The sequence below is a fragment of the Glycine max genome, chromosome 20, assembly GCF_000004515.6.
Source record: "Glycine max cultivar Williams 82 chromosome 20, Glycine_max_v4.0, whole genome shotgun sequence".
In the NCBI taxonomy this organism is placed as follows: domain Eukaryota; kingdom Viridiplantae; phylum Streptophyta; class Magnoliopsida; order Fabales; family Fabaceae; genus Glycine; species Glycine max.
The window spans coordinates 44,358,275-44,378,394 of record NC_038256.2 but is presented as its reverse complement, the minus strand read 5'-3'; the positions used below and the strand labels follow the sequence as shown (position 1 = coordinate 44,378,394).

The window sequence follows — 20,120 nt, the reverse complement described above, 5'->3', positions numbered from 1 at the left end:
TAGAAAAAAAAATTAATAACTCTTCATGTAATGATAGATAGAAAATGTTGTTTATAAAACTAAACAAAGCACATGACATAGTGGTTTAATTCACGTACGTGAATTATTATAAATTTGTTGATAGATTTTTCGAGATTAAAATAAAAAAGCAACGATAATCAAAGTTCCTTTAGTTCAATGTGAATCCAAGAGTTAGTTCAACAAATGTATTCACACAAAGATTAAAGATATGTTTGTGTACACATTGCAATGTAGTTTTTTTCATTCCAATGCATAAAACACATTGAGTAACATAATTGTTACTTTTGCTTTTATGCATTTGAAAGAAGGAAAGTACATTAATAACGGATACACAAACATACGCTGAATGCATACCATTGTTATCATCAGTGCTATTCTAGTCTAGACATTAAAAAAGAGCATGAATAAAAATATGGGAGTAACGCTATATCTATTATTTACACAAAAAAGAGATTATTTTAATTTGTTAATCATAATTTAATTGTGTATAATCACACTTCAATAAACCTAAGCAACGGGGTGGGGTAGGAAAGGTTTTGAGCTTGTATCCATTTAAAAAAAAATATATCATGAGAACTATCTTTTGTTCTAAAATTGAAGTCAAATGAGATGTATAATGATGAAGCTGGACCATGAAAAAAGTCAGATGACTAGGACCACTAGTGGTCGAATAAGGGTCAATGCTGTATGGAGCTTTGGTGCTTTGGTATACAAAAAAATTTCAATGCATTTAACTGCATTCTAAAAGGAAACATCTTAAACTGCCATTAGGATTGCATATGGTAAGGTGTCAATCAAAGCGAATGATTAAGCATGAGATGCTGCTTTTGCTCATCCTAATTAGAGCTTCCTTTGCCAAGCATTCAGCTGCTTCTTGTGGATCCTCTATGTGACTGATCAGATTCACGGCCTCTTGGTTTTGCATCACCTACACATATATGGAGATTTACTTGCTATGAGTTTCTTTTTCTTATTCCTACGAAATTACTATAGTTGAGTACTTTTATGTGAAAATCTCACATTTGTTTTAATTTAAGGTATATGTAATAGTTTGTATTGCAGCTTACCTCCCATATGCCAGTGCTTGCTAATATCAAAAACTCAGTATCAGAATCGATCCTTTCACTTCTAATGACAAGAGCAGAACCTCTAGAATGCTTTGCACCTGCTGCATTTCCTGATTGACATGCTAGAATGGGTCCTTTGTGAAAACATGTATAGTATACATTATGAGATGTATGAATAAAAAAGATGTGCCACTTACTGATGAACAAAAATAAACTATGATATAACATATATTCTGGTTTCTTTTCGTTATCAGTTAATGCCACTCTGACATAACATCATTTGAGTAGGAATTGTTTGGGTTCTCAGTAGGATTTATAAACATGCATGGTTAAGCATTTGTGTGACAGAATATATATTAATTTCTAAAGACAATGGAATAGCGAATGAGTATGTATGTTTTTGCTTCCATTTAGCATTGGTTTCATCCTTGCCAAAGTGAAAAGGCATTCCCATAACAAAAAATAGATCTTTAGCATTATATACCTGCAAAGAGTCTGCGAGACCAATGTATTTTCGTTGATCGTTGGTTTGTGCCAGTTGTCTGATGAGCTATGCCATCTCTGCAGACAACAGTTCTGTAATCTCCCATGTTGGCTACCACAAGTTTTTCTCCGTTGATCAACATAACAGATGCTGAACCCATTCTGCATGTCTCCTCTAATTTGTGTTCCTCTCGGATCGTTGCTCTTACACCAAGGTAAGCTCTCTTTAGAGCTTCCTTGCTTTTTCTCCTTATATGAGTCTGACATACAAATAAAAAAACAATAGAAGAACAGAAGAGACCAGGAATAGGGGAAAAAAAGGGAATTATTTATAAAGCAGCTCAATCTTGACCTCTCTTTGACAACACATGTCAAGGTTATGTGAGGGAGTAATAGGAGAAATTTTAATAAGCCATTATTGAACCTAGCTATCTGGCTATATATTACATGTTTTTCTTCATTCCCATGTTACTTTTCCTTCTTCAAAGTTCTACCAAGATGGATCGAGTAAGAATATTTAGACGAATTGGTTTAGCAGAAGCATTTTAAAGGCACTAGTTTGTTAACTAATCAAAAGTACTTTTACTCAAAATGCTCAAATTTGGGGCAAAAATGTAAAGAATATATATATAGGAGAAACGAACTGATAGATCACCTCTTGAAGCTTCTTGTCAAAGAAATAAGACTGCATGTACTTGGTAACTTTGTCTCCAATTAGTGCGTCAAAGATTCCAAAATACCATAATTCTGTTTGATCCATTTCCTCTCTCTGTGCCACAACTGAATCATCAGAACCATCTCTGGCCATGTTATGCTCCACCACTTGATAACCATATGCCATTGGCCTCATCCATGAAGGCTTTTTTGGCTGTTTGTATTTTCTTTTTCTGCCTTCATGTCCTAGCAGAAACCGTTTTAGCCGGAACGCCTGTTCAAGTCAATAGCTTGATTAGCTCTTGCTGTAAATTACCAATCATTGCTATGATTTAGCATATAGCAGCATCAAGGGAAAGCAAAAAACATAAAATGGGTCATGACCACTGCTTTTGTTTTTCATTAATATAAACATATGCTTCAAATGGAATCCAGAGAAGCTTAATGTAACAGGGAAGTGGGGAAAGAACATTGACTTACGTTGCGTTTGAGATTAAGATAGAATCCCATGTTTTCCCCTATTGTTTCATCAGACTTCTACAGAAAATCTGAGCACAAGCAAGTAGTGACAGCAAATCAAGTTTTCCAGATAGAAAATAAGACGGACCTTAATTCATGCTAATATGTATTCAATTCAATATAGGTATTGAGTAACAAATGGGATTGACATTTTCTTCCCTCCCAGGCACTGACTACAAAGTGCTTATCATGGCTTAGCAACGAACCTGGCCTAGTTATTAAAATTGAAAAGGTGTGTTTTCTCCTTTGACTACTTACTTGGTTCAAACCTTGAGCCAGAATCTAGAAGAAGAATGTCCAAAGAAAATAAAAGGAAAGAAAAGAAAACACCCCTACCGTATAGTGAATGAAATGAAACACAAGGTCTTGCTGAGTCATTGATGAGTTCTAGAGCTGCTTAAATGAGAAAATTAATTAGCTTTAATTGTAATTTATGAAAAAGTTTGAATAAGACGTAAGTCAAGGCTGTCAAGCTTTACTTTTTTAACTAAGAAAAATTGAAATTTAAATGTACTATTTAATTGGGTGGACATGCCAAATATTCGTATCAATGACCACTCAGAATTTTGAGCTTTTTCCCTGTGTTGCAAGTGGGTAACCGTAACTATCAAGAGGTGACTCCGTTGGCTTCTTAAAATTTCATGTATCCGTTTCTATAAAATAAATATTTAATTTTATCTAATTAAAATTTATAACAAGAGGTTGACCATGATAAAAAATATCTCCACAATCTGCAACAAGGTAAACTCCCCTTATTCTGATGATCTGAAGAAGAATAAATAATGGAGAACGGCAAGGGAAGGAAAAAAAATCCGGGGAGAAATGACACATGGCACATCAATATGCATTTAGGTTGCTTAATGTTCATGAAGGTGCTTCTAAGTTCTAAATCTTGAATGCGAGTTGGTTTCATTATTCAATGTTAGTTTGGTATCCTTATAATTGTTTACTTATTTGAGTTGCTTCCATGTATTGCATTGTATGTACCTTTCCGGAAGATATGAAACTTAGTTGATACTTTTGATTTATTTACAATTTTTTTATATATAAAACGGCAGTTTTATTTAATTTTTTTTAAAGCAAGTGTATTTACCAACAAGTTGATTGTCTGTCTAAGTATATCAAGGCTCAATTCTCTCAATCAAAATCTTAAATTTGAACTTATTATTAAAAATATTCGATAAGATTTTTCGATTCAAATTAGTCATTGATGAATACTTATATCAATATCGAGGTGATTAAAAAAAGTTATGATCTTAAAATTAAAAATTGAATCAATGAAAGTCTAATTAGTAGTTCAATTTTAATTAGTAGTAATTAAATATACTTTTAAATTTTAATTAGTAGTAATTAAATATACTTTTAAATATTGAACCAATAAAGATTGACAAGTATAAATAATTTATGATAAAATAATAAAATCTGTAATAAAAAAATACATAAATTTATGGTAAAATAATTTATGGTGTGATATATTATCTTTAATAATTTGATAATTTCTTTACAGAATTTTCAAATTCAAGTTACAACGGAAGGTGTTAAAAATGATAAATATGAAAATTTTTGTTAAAAGAATATTTTTAAATATATTTTATATTCAAAAGTTTGAAAAAATATATTTAAAATTAATTTTAAATATATTTCATGTTGAACAAATTAATTTTTGAATATTTAAAATAGATTTAATTTTAAATATTTTGAATATTCAGTTACAATTTGTTAATACACCAAAATTTAAAAGCATACACTAAATGCATGTTAAAAGTGTGAAGTTTGTCATTCAATGAGAAAAAAGTATTCAAATAATTGTGAATTTGGGGCAGATCGGAAATTGTGGGCTTAAGAAAACAGTCTTGCATTTTTCAAGCCTTTTGTTTGTTTTATTATTGCTTTAAAGTTATTAAAACGATAAACTCGAATTTCCAACTGATAAATCTACTCTAGCATTGAGTTAGATCTAATCTATGCATTTGGTGGAGATTACATATGCTGTTTATATATCCCTAAATTAGTGATAGTCTAGAAGTAGGATTTCTATATTTACGCCATTATAAAAAAAAATTATGCAGCGTATTTTTTCAGAGAGAAATTATATGATTCGAAATCACGGAGTCTCGTCCAACCTACTTGACACAACTATCTTTCTCCTTAAATAGGGTAGGACCCTAGGTAAAAAAATCAATAGGGGCGTGCTAACAAACCCTAATGAGAATAAGAATCTGTCCGCCAAATTATATACTCAGTTTGAGTCATATTGTATTATGGATCAAGAAATTCAATTTCATAAAAAAGCAGACACGGCACACGGGCTAATTTAACTACATAGAACATGTTCATGTAAGACACTTCATGAATACCCTAGTACCAGTGTTACGCAAATTTGAAACTACAATGCCGAACATTCTAATCACAAAGCCAACTTAATAAATATAAAATTATGGGAGAAAAACCAGTTGCAACTCTAACTTGCAGCCTGAGAATATAAGTTGATCTTACAAATAATATTATAAAATATGCAAGCAAATGCAAAGTATTGGAAACTTGGAGTACTAACATTAAATCAAGCGGTTCAATGATACATGAAATCTCACAACAACCAAGGTAAGCAAATTCATAACAAAAATTTGAAGACTATAATGTGAAGCTATGCCTAAGCGCTCTTTCTCAGCTTAGCAAGCTCTTGCCTTACAACCGCTGCCTTCTGCACAAATTAAAAAAATCCAAAAATTACAATTGAATAAAACCAAGACACACATTGACATAACAATACAGTGAAACACAAATTTCAGTTTCACCGTCTGCAACAAGGTCATTAACTAATAAGAACTACAATCAACGAAGAAAGAAAATTATACCTTGATCTTGGCCAACATTATCTTGAACCTATCAAAATCATTGAGGGATGCCCTTCTCTTTCTGACAATGAGTTTCCTGCCCCATGAACTCTTCTCCCACTTGGTCTTAACATCTGTTCATTAACAAGTAACATAAACAAATATTTTCAATTATAACCTAATGATAAAATTAACAATAACAATAATCGATAGAAAAGCAACGAACCAGCATCCTCCATGGCTTTGACAAGATCTTTCTTCTTAGGGACCCTCTTAATGTCAATCTTAATATCGGTTAGGGAAAGCCTTTTGAAATTGACTTGGGACCTCACCATATCAGGGGCATCGACAAGAGCCTAATATTATTAGGATTATCAACAAAGCAAGAACTAATTCTAAGAAAACATGCAAATGGGTGTGCGTAAATGTGAATAAAGGTAAGAACTTGGGTGGTGGTGGGGAGTTACTCTGTTCTGGTCAATGACGTCGACAATGACGACGAGCCTGCCATATTCCTTGCCGTAGTTGATTTGGGCAACCCTCCCGATCTCAACGTACCTCTTGAAAGGCTGAACAAGAAACAGAGAAAACGCAGTTAGAATACGAGAATATTAAAGAGAAGAAGTAGCGTAGAGTGAAAAGGAGAGGGAGAGGAATCACCATTTTGGCTGTAGATTGCAGAGAGGCAACACGGTACGGTGGCTTGAGGAACACTAACACTAACTAGGGTTTTGTGTGTTCTGTTACTTAAGAACCTCGGATCCACCTTAACATGGGCCTCCCTGTCTGTTCTTTGGGTGGGTTTGTACTGGTGCCCAAGCCCAAGATGTCACGCAACTCCAGGCACAACCCAATATTATTTTCTTCTTTTATATTTAATATTTATTCTCAATGGACTAGACTCCACATATATATATTAATCCTCCCCTTTTGATCATGAGAAGGAGATCTCACTAATTCAAAATTTAATTATAAGATAAATAAAATCTGATCAATAATTATTTTTATCAAAGATCAAACTCTAATATTATTCAAACTATTTAATCTTAACTTGAACATATTAATAATTTATGTATAACCTCTTGGTATCACCACATACATATATAAAATTGTACCAAAAACATACATATAGAAAAAAATTGATATTATAATTTACAGCTCACAAAAATTAAATTTACATACACAATTTTTTGAATATACAAAAAATTTTACAAAAATAACTGTTATTAAAATTAAAATTTATTAGGGTATATTATTTTTTTGGTAATGAATTCATTATTACTAGGGGAAGAGAAGTACTTCTCTCTAGATTTTTTAAATAGTAAAAAAAATAGAAGTTAAATAGTTAATAAAAAAATAAAAGTAGTGGAAAATCAATGTAAGTTAGAAGAAAATTTTAAAATTTAAGAATTAATTTAAAGGTAAAATTGTTTACTGGAATGAGTACATCAAATAAAGTAATGTTCATTATTAATACTAGCGGAAACACAAGTGTTATCACATTTGTGTGTTTGCATTTTCATTTATCTTTATAAATAATGTAGTGTTTGAGCGTCACAAAAATACACATGACATCTTATATATCACTCGGAGACACGTGTTAACCCTCAACGACAATGAAATGCGAAATCCTTAACCGTTGGACTCTCCGGCTAACAGGTTATCTTTAACTTTTTAATCTTATTTGAATATATTTATCTAGTGGAAGATAATTAATTATCTATACAGTTAAATATTATCTACAAGGTATAATTGTCTTCTAGTTTTTATCTATAAGTTAAAGTTTATCTCTAACATTATGTAGAAGCTCTCAATTATTATTTTTTATTTTAGAGATCCCCCTTCTCTCTTGTCCTCTCGACAAAAGTTACTCTCAAAGTTTATGTATGAAGTCTCGGAAGCCCACACCTTAGTCACGATCATCCTGACATGTCCTATGTCTTAGTTCTGGATTTTGATAAGAACAAATAATAAATATATTATATATATCATAAATTTATCTTATCATACATTAATTACTAATTGATGTATTAAATTAATTTATAATTAGTTAATGCATGATAAGATAATAAAACTTTATCCCAATAATTTTATGTCAGTAATTCTCTTTAATTTATCATAATTTTAATAAATAATTAACATTTTTTTGTTGAATTTTAGACAAAACACTTAACTCAATAAGAAAATTACAAATTTATAATATAAGAATCAAATTTTATACCCAATAATTTTATCATCCCTTAAAAAATTTAATGTTTTTTCAACTTTGTTCTTGAACTTTTCTTCTTCTTTACATGACTAAAATAATATTTTTTAAAAGCTTTTTGAAAGACATAATTGCAATGAAAGACTTCAATCTATTAAGATACCGATAAACTTTTTTCCTTGCCTGGGTAAGTCTATAAAAGATCTTTTGATTAAAATTGAGTAACAAAAAGATAATTAATATTAAAAACCTACAAATTAGTTAACTAAAACTTCCCATTTTTAAATTTTAAAACCTACCAATTTATTAAATAAAATTGATTTTTTTTAATTTTAAAAATCTACCAAATGAAAACTGCTATTTTTTTGTTGTTAAATTTTTAACAAACCAATATTTTAATTAAAACTGTCCATTTTTAAATTTTAAAAATCTACTAATTTTTTAATTATAATTATCCATTTTTAAAATTTTAAAAACCTACCAATATGTTAAATAAGAATTAAAGGCTTACTTTTTATCAACATTTTATTTTAATCATTTGTGTCAATGTTTGCTTAAACTATATTACATAGTAACAAATGAAGCAAATGTTTATTTCTTTAAATTTTGTATTCTTGGTTTCTGAGACATTTTTTACATTTTTACTTGATAACATTTGATTAAGATGATTTTTTCATAAAAAATAATTAAAATAAAAATGTATGCTATCATATGTTTATTTCGTTAAAATTAATTTTTTGAATATAAAAAGTCATAGATCCTAGAAATAAATTAATCATTGGTATTGGATCAAAGATAAATGATCTATCATCAATTTATTCAACAACATATACAAGAATTATCATTTATACAGTATACATAGAAGTCTAGAATAAAATGGTTTTGCAAGTGTTATTTACTTTAGTAGGAAGGTTTATAGCATAGTTGAGCAACAAATACCCTATAAACTTGATAAGCATTATAAAAACTACAATAAATAAATATTTAAAAATATAAATAATAATTGTATTAAAAAAAAAAAAGCATGTGAAGGGTTATCTGTTGAATAAAAAATGAGATAGTATACAATTATTCAAGTAACCGTTAAAGGCTAAATAAAATATAGAATAAGTCGTTACTAATATTGGAGAGCAATTACATTTTGAAAGGTAAAATATTATAACATTGTACCAACCACATATATTTATACAAATCAGTAATCAACCAATAATTTAAAAAATCTGCATAAAAGACCATTTAATGCAATGGTAGGATAATATGCTAAGAGAACGCCCCATCTACCACCATTCCTCTAATCCTGATTTCTCAATCAGTTTAAGCTTTTCAATTATGAGTAGCCTAAAATAAAAAATCAAAGCATGTGTTCCCATACTAATTTCATAATGTTCTTATTCATGTCCTTTCCCAGAAATAGGAAGCCATCATGTTTCTAATCTCGCTCCTTCATCAGAGATGGAAGCAGACACGTAACATATTGAAGGATACTAACCTCTTCAGCGGAGATAATTGCCTTGATATGCTGAAACACAGAGTCAGAAGAAACAAAACAATTGTGAAAAAATATACCAATACCTCCAAGTTAAGAACAATGGCCTTCTCAGGACCAATCACGTGCATGAATATGAACCCTATGCATGATGGCATATTTGTCAACATCGAGCAAGGAGCCTTGTCCTGTGGGGTCAAACAGAATCCAACTCCTCGAAGACTGCGTCTTCTTCTTCACAACCGCCATTGCCTGCGGGTCTGTAGGGACGACACTCCCATTCCCCCGAGCCATCCCCTTACCCTTTCCCTCTCCCCATTTCCAATCACATGCCCCAACCAACCCACAATTCAATTCTACGCGCAAATTCAACTTCAAACTCGGTTCACACCCACAACACCAGAAGCAAAATTTTTCACGCCCCCTTCGCGCATTTCATCAATATGCCAATTGAGTATCCGAGTCTCTCGCCTCAAAATATATATTTTTTTTGTTCCGACACCACGCTGAGGAATCTGATTCCCAGAAGAAACAAACATATGATACCACAAAAAGGAACTTATTCTTCTTCTTTCCTTTCTATCTACCTTTCCCGGAAAAGGGAAAAAACCAACAGAGTTACTACGTTTATTTGTGTTGATTTATGTGTCTCTCTTTAGTGTGAATTTAATTATGTGAGGTTTATAAGGGGGAGGCGCAGGCATTGGCGAAGGTGAAGAAATAAGAATGAGAACAACAAAGGGAAGCACTTTAAAAACCTTTGCTACGAAATCCAACGTACTGTTTGAGAGAGTGGAGAGAAGTTACTGAGTGGTTATTATTAAGTAGTTTTAGTTGAGAGGTAAAATAGTAAATGGAATGGATAACTCAAATTTTGTATTTTTCATTTGCAAATGATTAGTGTTATTATTTTTATTAAATCATGTAAAGACAGTTAGTGTTTATTAAGGATAAAATAATCTAAAAAAGTGGAGACAAAAAATATTTATTGAGATGTGTATTTCTTTTATTTATTGTTGTAGGCTAGTGTAAAAAAGATACTCCCTCCTTGAACTTGAAAGTTTTATATATATATAATTGAGTGTAATTTATTTTGAAAAATAATTATTATTGTTGGAAGTTCAAATTAATGTTATAATAATAGAAAATAAAAACATAAAAAATAATAATAAATGAGATTGTTCTTTTTATAATAGTTATAAAATAATTATAAATATATATATTACTATGCCAAAGGTATTCTTTAATTCATCCAAACACCCAACTATATGCATATGAAGTAACTTTGAAGAAATAGACCTTCACTGGTATTGTCAGATCAAGGAAATATAGGAAGATTCGTCAATCAAATTTGTATGCGTACAACTTTGGAACTACGATCATCTCCGCACGTTCTGTAACGATAGATCTGAACGTGACACCCCGTAATAGTCTAGATTAGAACGAACAAAAGATTAAATAAAAACATTTTAAATAAATTATCCTAACTTTCATTAAGTTATATGTTTTATGTTAATTTTACAAAAAAAAAATTGAGGAATTTTATAAATTTATTGGATTCTAAAATAATATTGTTAATTTTCACAACAAGATTATGTTTTTCATCCTAAAAAATATTTTTTTTTACTAATTTTCATATTTAAATTTTAGGACAGAAATTCCACGTCACCTTTAGAATCCAATTTTTTCCTACAACTGTTGTTCTCATCCCAAATCGCCACCAAAACCAATAACAAAAAACTACTTGTAAATTTTTGTGATACGTCTACCGTTGTTGTTCTCAGTCTAAGATCACCGAGGCTTTCCTTGTTCAATGTATGTCTATCTCAATTGTGATTCTTTCTCCCTTTTCATCGATCAATCTTTGTTTTTGTGTTGTTTCTGAACTCAATTTAGTTGCCAGGTTGTTCCTGCTTTTGAATTTTCCGTGTTGATTAGAGATCTGAAATTCTTATTTCATCATACCTTGGTTCAGTAAAAGTTTGATTCTTTGATCTGGCCTTGGAATTTTCCACCTATATCCATCTAATCTCACTGGGTTTTATGGTCTTCTATTTGCATTTGGTGTAGAGCAAAATAGCAGTTCAATTATGTTAAGAAAAACAAATTGTGATGATCATATAAAAGTTAGATGTACTCACCACAAATTATTGTTTTAAATTATAAGTTTTGATGCGTTGTTTGTGCAATTTTCATTAAATTTGCTTCTTTTCATCGTTTTGCTGGTGTGATTTTTAGATATTTCCGACATTAATTCACCTAAATTGTATCCAGACTTTACTTTAGTATGCATGCCTGCTACTGACGAAAGTTCTGTATTTTTCTTCCCTTGATTTCATATTTTGAAACTTACCAGATAGAGAAAAGAAAGGGAATACATTTATGTACTTTAAATTTGATCTCTGTTAAAATTTTACCTATCTATTTATTGGTTTTTGGCCATGTTATGTGCAGCAAAACACAAAAATGGAGGGGACTGTTTTCACTCCTGCACTTGAAGGAATTAAGCTTGTAAAATCAGAGCAAGGAGAAATTTTGACCCAGCCTTTCTTGGATGCTTGCAAGCATATACTGCCTGTTATAGGTACAAGATCATGGTCCCTCAAATTGTTACTGTCGCAAGACAGTGGATAAAGAAAGGCAAATATGTTATTTGGGCCTTTTTCAGTGTTTTTTTTTTCTTCTTTCCATTTGTTGTGTTTTATTTTGTGAGAGGAACATCAATGGCCCTTTACTCCTTTTGAATAATCTACAGTGTGTTAAACAATGTTATATTTACTACATATTAATGGATTTTTCTCTCTTTGAACAAGATAAGATGCATATAAGTGATTTTTTCTACAGTGGGTTCTGCTCTCCTGTTCTCCTGCTTCTCTCCATCCCACTTGAAAGTTGTCCAAACATATATTGTTATATTAAATGGGAGAAAAAAAATTGTTGATCTTAGTTTACCTAACAAATTTGGTGCCTATATTACATCAAGCTCTTAGTATTGCTACCTGCTTGACATGTTTCTTGGTTTTTCAAGTGTCTGTGATCTGTATCCTTTTTATTTATAAGGAGAGAGTTTGTTAAAAGGAAAAGGAGTAAAAAACAGGAGGATCTTGAACCCTTCAGGATCAATATGTTAATCTGTAGAAGTAGTGAGTTACAATCTAACTTTAAAACATAAAATGTCTAACAAAATAGATTGTTGACCTTTTGTTGTCGAGTGATGCTTGGTTAAGCCTAAAATGTATGACAATATGAATACTTACTATTATTTGATGGACTAATACTTTTCTTATGGCAGACAAGTTTGGAGCTGCTATGGCCCTTGTTAAATCTGACATCGGTGGTAACATATCGGTAGGTTTTTGTCACCCAATTCTATCGTATGTGCTCCTATTTTTTTGGTACATATGGGTCATAATATGCATGCTTGCAGCTTTATATGCAATACTACTAATATGCTTTTTATTTTTTCTTATCATATGCTATGGTTATAGGGTTTTACCATACTTGAAGCTTGATTTGGGTGTTGATCCATTTTTCTATTTCATGTGGCTGGCTTGTTTATACATGCTCATGCTTTACTTTTTATACAACTTTTAGTATGGATTATGTACCCGAACCTTTAATATTGGTTCAAAACTTCAAATGTTATATGTTCTCACTCTATAATGCGTTGACTTTCAAAGCAGAGATTGGAATCTAAGTATTCCTCCAATCCAACCAAATTCAACTACCTGTACAGTTTGGTACAAGTAGAGGTTGAAACTAAAACGGCTAAGTCATCATCCAGTTGTACCAATGGACTTCTTTGGCTTACAAGGTAAAGAACACCAAGCAACTACCATTTAACATGTAATTCATACTGTTATGGCATTCCAAAATTTGTTATTTTAGAGAACTATTTCCTTAATTTGTAATGTTCCAAGCCCAGAGTCTGTTGTCCATGAGTAAACAAACAACTTATCTTTCTAAAGGTGTAGCATGATAATTGATAATGATAGGTACGGGAAACTTAAGAAAGAAAGCACAAAGGTTCTTCCAACGACCTCCTTCCTTCAACGCCTTACCACTTAATTCTTGCCTACCTTAGCTCTCATTATTACATCTACCCACCTTCCAATAACAGAATGATACTATCATTCTCACCTCCCTGCTTACAGATAATTACATTGGAGCCAGTCCCTCTTGCCTAATTCCCTTCCCTTGCCCATTCTGGCTCTCATAGACCCTCCCATTAGCTCTTATAATGTCTTAGTAATAAGAGGATATTTATCAATAATTATAGTAATTTACTAATTTTTATTTTGTGACCAGAGACCTCAAGAAATGGTTAGTAGTTGCATTTAATTCTCGTATTTTAATTTATGATTCATTTATTTCTCTAACGTGCAAAATTTTCAGAGCAATGGATTTCTTAGTGGCATTATTCCAAAACTTAATTGAGCATGCAGATTGGTCAATGTCACAAGCCTGTACAGATTCCTATAACAAGACTCTAAAGAAGTGGCATGGCTGGCTTGCAAGTTCAAGCTTCACTGTAATATTCTTTTGATGTTTTTTTTTGCAATTGACTTTTTCTAATTTAGGCAGGGGAATATAGTATTTAACATGCTTTTGTGACATAGTAAATGACTAAATGCTCTACATACAGGTAGCAATGAAGCTTGCTCCTGATAGGAAAAAATTCATGGAGGTGATACAAGGCACTGGTGATATCAGTGCTGATATACAGAAATTTTGTACTGACTTTTCTCCTATCTTTGAAGAGAATCACAAGTTTCTGGTAAGATGTCTTAGATTTATTTTTTAGCTTATCGATGATCATTACTAGCATGTGTCTAAATGGCCTGGAATAGGACATTGAACTGCATGCCTCATGTTCTGGATTAAGCCATACATATTCTGGGGTGTGTGTGTTAAATTTTAAAAAAATCTAATCTCTTTATCTAAGCATTCAATTAATAACACCTAGCAGTTCCATGACAAAGATATTAGTTTATTATAGTTTTAAAATGTTGTAGGACCTTAAAGGCTTACTATTTTGGCACAGGCTCGTTGTGGCTTGGATGATATGAAGGCGTCATGAAGTCACGGGTTCATGATCAGAAGTCTCTTGATGAATGACTCTTGCATTCTTACTCTCATGTTGAGTTCTAAAACTCTATGTTTCTTTGTAGGCATCCAGACCCAGCATGATAAACATTCAATAACTTCAATCGTGTACCGCAAATTTTTTGTTTTGTGCTTGGTGGGATAGAATCTTGAGATATTAGCACAATTTTACTTGGCTACAAAAAACTTGAACTCGCATGTTGTTAATTTATTATTTATTATTATAAAAACACAGATGATTAGTTTTGAGGCTTAATGGTACTTATAATTTCCTTTTCAGTTTGTACGGTGTGGTTTAGGTTTTTTATTTTTATTTTTAAATTAATTAAAATTTTCTCTGTTTAATATCAAGTAACTCGTTCGTTTGTCATTTTTTTTATACTTAAAACTTTTAAATTTTCACATTCCATTCTATTCAACTCACGAATCAAAACATTATATTTCTTTCAAAATAAAAAATCTCAATCTTTTCCATTTCAACCCTTAATTTCACATCCAATAAAATCCTTCTATTTTTATTAAAATTTCACTAAAATTCCAACTTCTGATCTTTTAAAATTATTTATATTTTAAATTGTTAACCCTTAAATATTTGAATAAAAATTAAAAATTTGTGGATTTTAAATATATGAAAATATATCATATAACCAAATTTGCTTGATTTTAAAAATAGAAAAGCTTAACTAGCTTTTACAAAAATTGGAAAGTTAAAATGAGATATAGTAATTTTGTTTGGCAGTGAAGAAGATGATAAGAAGGAAAAAAATACATTATTATATTGTTTGGTACGAGAGATAAATAAAACAGAATAAAAAGAAATGTTGACTTCTTTCTCCATTCATTTAGTTAAATAAAAGGTGATAAGAGAGAATGCTATTTTCTTTTAAAAGACAAAATATATTCCTAAAATTTAAAAACACATCGTTAGATGAGAAAAGTTAAAGAGATAAAGTTGGAAATACACAATATGTGTTGACCCATGTTGCAACTCAAATGGATTAAGCTAGTCCGAATTAGCAACTCTAAATTCTCTTTTTTTAATTTGCAAAGAAAAAGTATCTCAAAATAAACAAGTTATATATAAACTATTTTAAACGGATGGGATGTCAACCTAGTTGGAGTTACGGTAATATGCTGCATTGCATGACACACATTTTATAAATTTAAAAAAACTATTTTAAATGAAATTAAGGTATTTTTATCAAATATACCCTTCATTTACTACATCGTTCTAGAAAAATGAGAAAAATGAGAGATCTCTACTAAACACAAATTAATGAAAGATCAAACCAAAAATTATAATATTTACCGTAATAGAAAAATATACTTAAGACTGTTTTATTAATTTCATACGAGACATATAGAAGTACGGGACTTGATATCATTATTCTAATTAAAAAAAAAAATGCAAGTTGGAAACTCCCATATTTCCGTTTGTTTGTTTGTTTTTTGGTAGTAGACAAAAAACATAAAAGTCAAAGAGAACACCAAAAAAAACAATAAAAGTTAATACTTTATTTATTTAATTTATTTTCCTTTTAATTTAGGTTCACCAAATTCATAAATGCCATAGGATTATGCTTTTCAACCCGTTATTCTCGCATTTCCACTAAATTTGGCTTATGCAGATGAAAATTACAGTGAAATTAAACCTCTCTGGCCTTCCATCAAAAACATGTTGTGTTATTGGTTTTGATTTGCCTGGCCACCAATTGGGGGCGGTAGATCAAAATCAAGTTCTTTCATTTTTACACTTTTGAGTTTTTCCAACCTGAAATCTCTCTCTTCTGGGGTTGGATGCTCGTTCCAAAACATCCAATCCAGAACCACAATAACTTTCAAAACTTTTTCTTCCTGTGTTGCCTTCAACGTTAGTTCTAATTCATTTACAACACCAAGAATACATCATTTGATTGATTCAAACATTTGTCTTGGAGGTAATCAGGTAGGTGTCTTCTATTGTATTCTTATCTTTTTTGCTTTTTTATTTATTTTTAAAAAATGTCAATTTGAAAATAAATAGAATTGGGAGAATAGTGCAATTAGTTCCTTAAGTCATTTTGAGAAATGCATCTATGAAATGTTGGGCCATGATATAATGTGATTAGTTGTACGTTAATGGGATTAAATGGTAAGAAGATCGGTTGTATCATCCCATTGTTTTCAGAAATTTGTAGCTGGTTCCATTGAAGATTGGAAGTACTAGCACATTTGAAGTGAAAGTTTTCGGACCCAAAAATAGATCAAAGAGCTTCAACAATGACGTCAGGTGTGGTGAAAGGCCAGATGAAAGGCCTCCTCAAAGGACTTAGATACATATCCCAGATATTTGGTAAGCACAATCTTCTATCATCACAAAAAACTAAAATAGGAAATATGTTTCCTTAGCCTTGTAGAAGTGATTTTCATTAAATAAAACTAAATATATATGCATAGGTTCTATAGAGAAAAAGAGAGAGGAGAAAATGATCTTTGTTTAGGATTTGATTAAGTAGAACTTTATGGGGGTGGTTATGAGGAGGTGAGGAAAGTTCATTGTCATGAATGAGAGATGGGTGGCGCATGTTAATGGAAAAGGAGAGCCTATGGTATAAGGTTTTGGTTGGGTTGAATAGGGAGGAAGGGGAGGAGCGTAAATTATGCAAGAAAAGAAATGGGTCCCTTTGGCGGCAACATATATGTGTGGAAGTTGGTTGGATGGGTCTTTGGTGTGGTCTTGGGCCTGGAGGATGGAGTTATTTCAGTGGAAAGTGCAATTGGTGGAGACTCTTATGCTTATAAGGTGCTCATGGAGGACAAACAAAGTAGTAGGAATCATGGTCGTATGATCTGGATGAAAGTTTCGGATAGGGGTGGTTTCTTTGAAGGTGGCAGTCTTTGCATGAAAGTTGCTACAAAAAATAGATTGCCCACAAAGAAAATCTCAGGCGTAGAGGGATATTGACGAATGATGAGATATGGTGTTTGGAGTCAATGAATCATTTATTTTATGTATTAGTGCACATGGTCCTCATGGAGTTAGTATGTTTAGGATCTTATTAAGTAATGTTTTGAAGGTTGTTAAGAAATTAAAGAAGAATAAAAAATCAAATGGGAGTATATTTAAAAATCATACGATAGCACATTTTATGCATTCTAATAAAATACTTTTTTTATTTTACTTCCTTAATCATTTTGTTAGGATTTACCATATGTTTAAGGTGGTTAGGATGATATACAGTGTTACATAATAACAAATGCTAATGAGTGCATTTAGGATACTGTTTAAGGAATTAAAATGAGATTTTTTTTATTGAAATATACAAAATTAAGTTGTTCATAATTTATTTTACGTTATCCTATAATCTTCATAATAAATATTTTTTTATTTTAATTTCTTAATCAATATGTTAAGAGTACTTATTAGTAAAACCCTTACATAATAAGATAATTCTAACAATTTAAGGGATTGTCACGAGTGGAAGGAGAAGGATAGAGGACACAATATGATTTGTTGTGGTGTATGGTGTAGACAATACTGAAGGCAAATTATTATATGGTTTTTGACAATAAACAATAATGAATTAATTTGTCTAAATTTATTTATTAAAACAAACACTTATTTTAATAAAATAAGTAGTTTTATATTTTTTTCAAGGATATTTGTCTAAACTATTTGTACTTAAAAAATAATTTTCTTTTTATTTTAAGTTTAAACAAACTCATCCTATAGATATTGTAGAAGAAATAAAAATTAAGTTGGCTAGGATGGAAAAAGAGAGGCTCTTGATTTTTAAATCCTTTGGCTTGTTTAGAAAACACAAGTCATCGAGGATGTCATGGAAAAGGAAAGTTTTTTTTAGGGAGATACAGGTGGATGCAGACTGGGGTTTTGGGTGCTAAGGGCAAGGGGTGAGTGGGTATTGTATTGATGGTAAAATGTAGAGATGGGGGTGCAAGTATGCATGGATTTGGGTAGTTAATGCATGTGGCGCCTAGTGCATGGGAAAATACATGTATTATATATATATATATATATATATATGCTTTGGTATTAAAAAAAGAAAAGGTACAGTGTATATTTCAATTAAACCTTTAATTTTGTATACGTAAAAAAATTTACTTTTGTGTGTGTGTTATAATTGGAAGTCATGCATGCATGGATGCCCTAAATTTAGAAAAATAAATGTTAATTTTAACTTGCATTGCAATGGAAGACGAGGAGGATGAAAAGGAGATACAAATCGGGTTCCCAACAGACGTAAAGCACTTGGCACACATTGGAGCTGAAAATGCCAAAGCAAGTCAACCAAGCTGGGTAATTAACGTTAATTCATTTTCACCTTCTCGATTCTCAATTTACGTAATTAATTTCAACTGCTTCTTATTTCTAAACGTGAAATTATACATATTGTTCAGTTGGCCGAGTTCAAAGAATCATCAGAAGCTTCATCTGGAACAGTCGTAAACCCCACGAAGGCCACAACAGAAGGTTGAATTAGTTTTTTAAAGTCTTACACACCTTAGTTGATATTGATTATTATTATTGACATGATGATTAATGTGGTGTTGTAGATAATAATAGTGATGCTAATAGTAAAGGGGAAGGGAAGCGAAGCCACAATCGAAAGTCAAGGCCTCGTTCTACAGAGAGCCAGTCCTCGACGAGCCGAGACATCTCCAACGCCGAAGGCTCCAAGCCGAGCCGACGACACCATTCGGAATCTTCTAGAAGGATGAATCGCCACTTGTCGGAAGAAGAGAAAGAGAAGGCTCCGACAACAACAAAACATTCGCAGCGCAATAGAAAGAGCAAGATGACGTCGTCCGAGGAGAAGGACGAGAAAGAAGGTTCCTCGAGGAGGGCTCCCAGATCTCAAAGACATTCCAAGGGAGATTCCTTAACTGACTTCTCCTTCTCGGATTCTGGGCCTGGGCCCACTTAGAGAGAGACACACATCTTCCGTGATAGTGAACCAGCTGCAGATTCAGTTTAGAGAGAGATTTCAGGGGCAAGAAATTAATTATTCTTCCATTACTAATTACCTATTAAGTACTCTACTATGTATTATAAACCAATCTCGCTTCGTCTTCTGCTCTGACTTCCATCCCATTTACCAACCAGATTCAGTTCCTTTTTTTTTTTGTAATAGTGTCATCGGCTATTTTGGATCCTTCTGGATTCAATTGTTACATAATATGTAACGAATTGGTATAAAATGCACCTATTGATCAAAGTGATTTGTGCAATTTTTTTTCTTCTTTTTTGAAACTGCGTATATTTTTTATTGGTGAAAAAATGGAGTTTAAACAACATGTTTGATTTGGGGTTGGAATAATGAGAATTGATTTTTTATGTGGTTAAATTTGATTTTATAAAATTTTAGATGCTTAGTAGTTAAATAGTGTGTTTGGTTTCCTATCGAGTAAAATTAATTGTTTCAAAACCTTGGTTTGACTAGTGACAACTATGTATTTATTTGAGTTGAAAAATTGATACCAAATTCTATATTCTTTTTCAAGAACATATGACCTTTAAGATTTTTATACAAGTATTAAAGAAAATATCTAGTAACTTTCTAATATGGCATTTATCTCTCTAATTAATGACTCATTTACTCTATAAATTTATTTTCAAAATAAAAACATTCAAACATAAATGATTTAAAAATCAATTAAATTTAAAATCTTTTTATAAATGTTCTGATCACACACTAAATAACACAAAGAAAGGCCGACACAGAAATATATAATACAGCTATCGA

At 31.3% G+C, this 20,120-nt stretch overlaps 4 protein-coding genes across 9 annotated transcripts; 2 read left to right on the top strand and 2 right to left on the bottom strand.

Moving 5' to 3' along the window:
- Positions 1 to 572: 572 nt before the first annotated feature.
- On the bottom strand, positions 573 to 3,193 carry LOC100780639 (putative protein phosphatase 2C-like protein 44). Of its 6 annotated transcripts, none has more exons than XM_041013461.1 (6): positions 3,081 to 3,193; positions 2,706 to 2,773; positions 2,227 to 2,499; positions 1,573 to 1,831; positions 1,089 to 1,198; positions 573 to 949 (listed from the first exon to the last, which is right to left on the bottom strand). In XM_041013461.1, exons 2-6 carry the CDS (start codon positions 2,733 to 2,735, stop codon positions 812 to 814), a joined length of 810 nt encoding a protein of 269 aa, XP_040869395.1. In that variant the 5' UTR covers positions 2,736 to 2,773; positions 3,081 to 3,193; the 3' UTR covers positions 573 to 811. The 6 variants fall into 6 exon arrangements, with proteins under 6 accessions (XP_040869395.1, XP_006606373.1, XP_006606374.1 ...); XM_006606310.4 differs by having other exon boundaries at positions 1,089 to 1,222; positions 3,081 to 3,129; XM_006606311.4 differs by having other exon boundaries at positions 1,089 to 1,222; positions 3,003 to 3,081.
- A 1,955-nt stretch (positions 3,194 to 5,148) lies between these two features.
- On the bottom strand, positions 5,149 to 6,299 carry LOC100306120 (uncharacterized). Its single transcript, NM_001250931.2, has 5 exons — positions 6,239 to 6,299; positions 6,046 to 6,147; positions 5,805 to 5,934; positions 5,600 to 5,712; positions 5,149 to 5,445 (listed from the first exon to the last, which is right to left on the bottom strand). The coding sequence occupies exons 1-5, from the start codon at positions 6,239 to 6,241 to the stop codon at positions 5,395 to 5,397; spliced, it is 399 nt and encodes a 132-aa protein (NP_001237860.1). The 5' UTR covers positions 6,242 to 6,299; the 3' UTR covers positions 5,149 to 5,394.
- A 4,657-nt stretch (positions 6,300 to 10,956) lies between these two features.
- LOC100803299 (glycolipid transfer protein 1) lies at positions 10,957 to 14,632 on the top strand. The gene is made up of 7 exons (XM_003556327.4): positions 10,957 to 11,085; positions 11,725 to 11,854; positions 12,563 to 12,618; positions 12,954 to 13,084; positions 13,666 to 13,801; positions 13,916 to 14,047; positions 14,315 to 14,632. Exons 2-7 carry the CDS (start codon positions 11,737 to 11,739, stop codon positions 14,348 to 14,350), a joined length of 609 nt encoding a protein of 202 aa, XP_003556375.1. The 5' UTR covers positions 10,957 to 11,085; positions 11,725 to 11,736; the 3' UTR covers positions 14,351 to 14,632.
- A 1,387-nt stretch (positions 14,633 to 16,019) lies between these two features.
- Positions 16,020 to 19,592, top strand: LOC100780107 (CRIB domain-containing protein RIC6). The gene is made up of 5 exons (XM_014772586.3): positions 16,020 to 16,321; positions 16,544 to 16,708; positions 18,573 to 18,673; positions 18,775 to 18,847; positions 18,931 to 19,592. Exons 2-5 carry the CDS (start codon positions 16,636 to 16,638, stop codon positions 19,299 to 19,301), a joined length of 618 nt encoding a protein of 205 aa, XP_014628072.1. The 5' UTR covers positions 16,020 to 16,321; positions 16,544 to 16,635; the 3' UTR covers positions 19,302 to 19,592.
- The last annotated feature ends 528 nt before the right edge of the window (positions 19,593 to 20,120 follow it).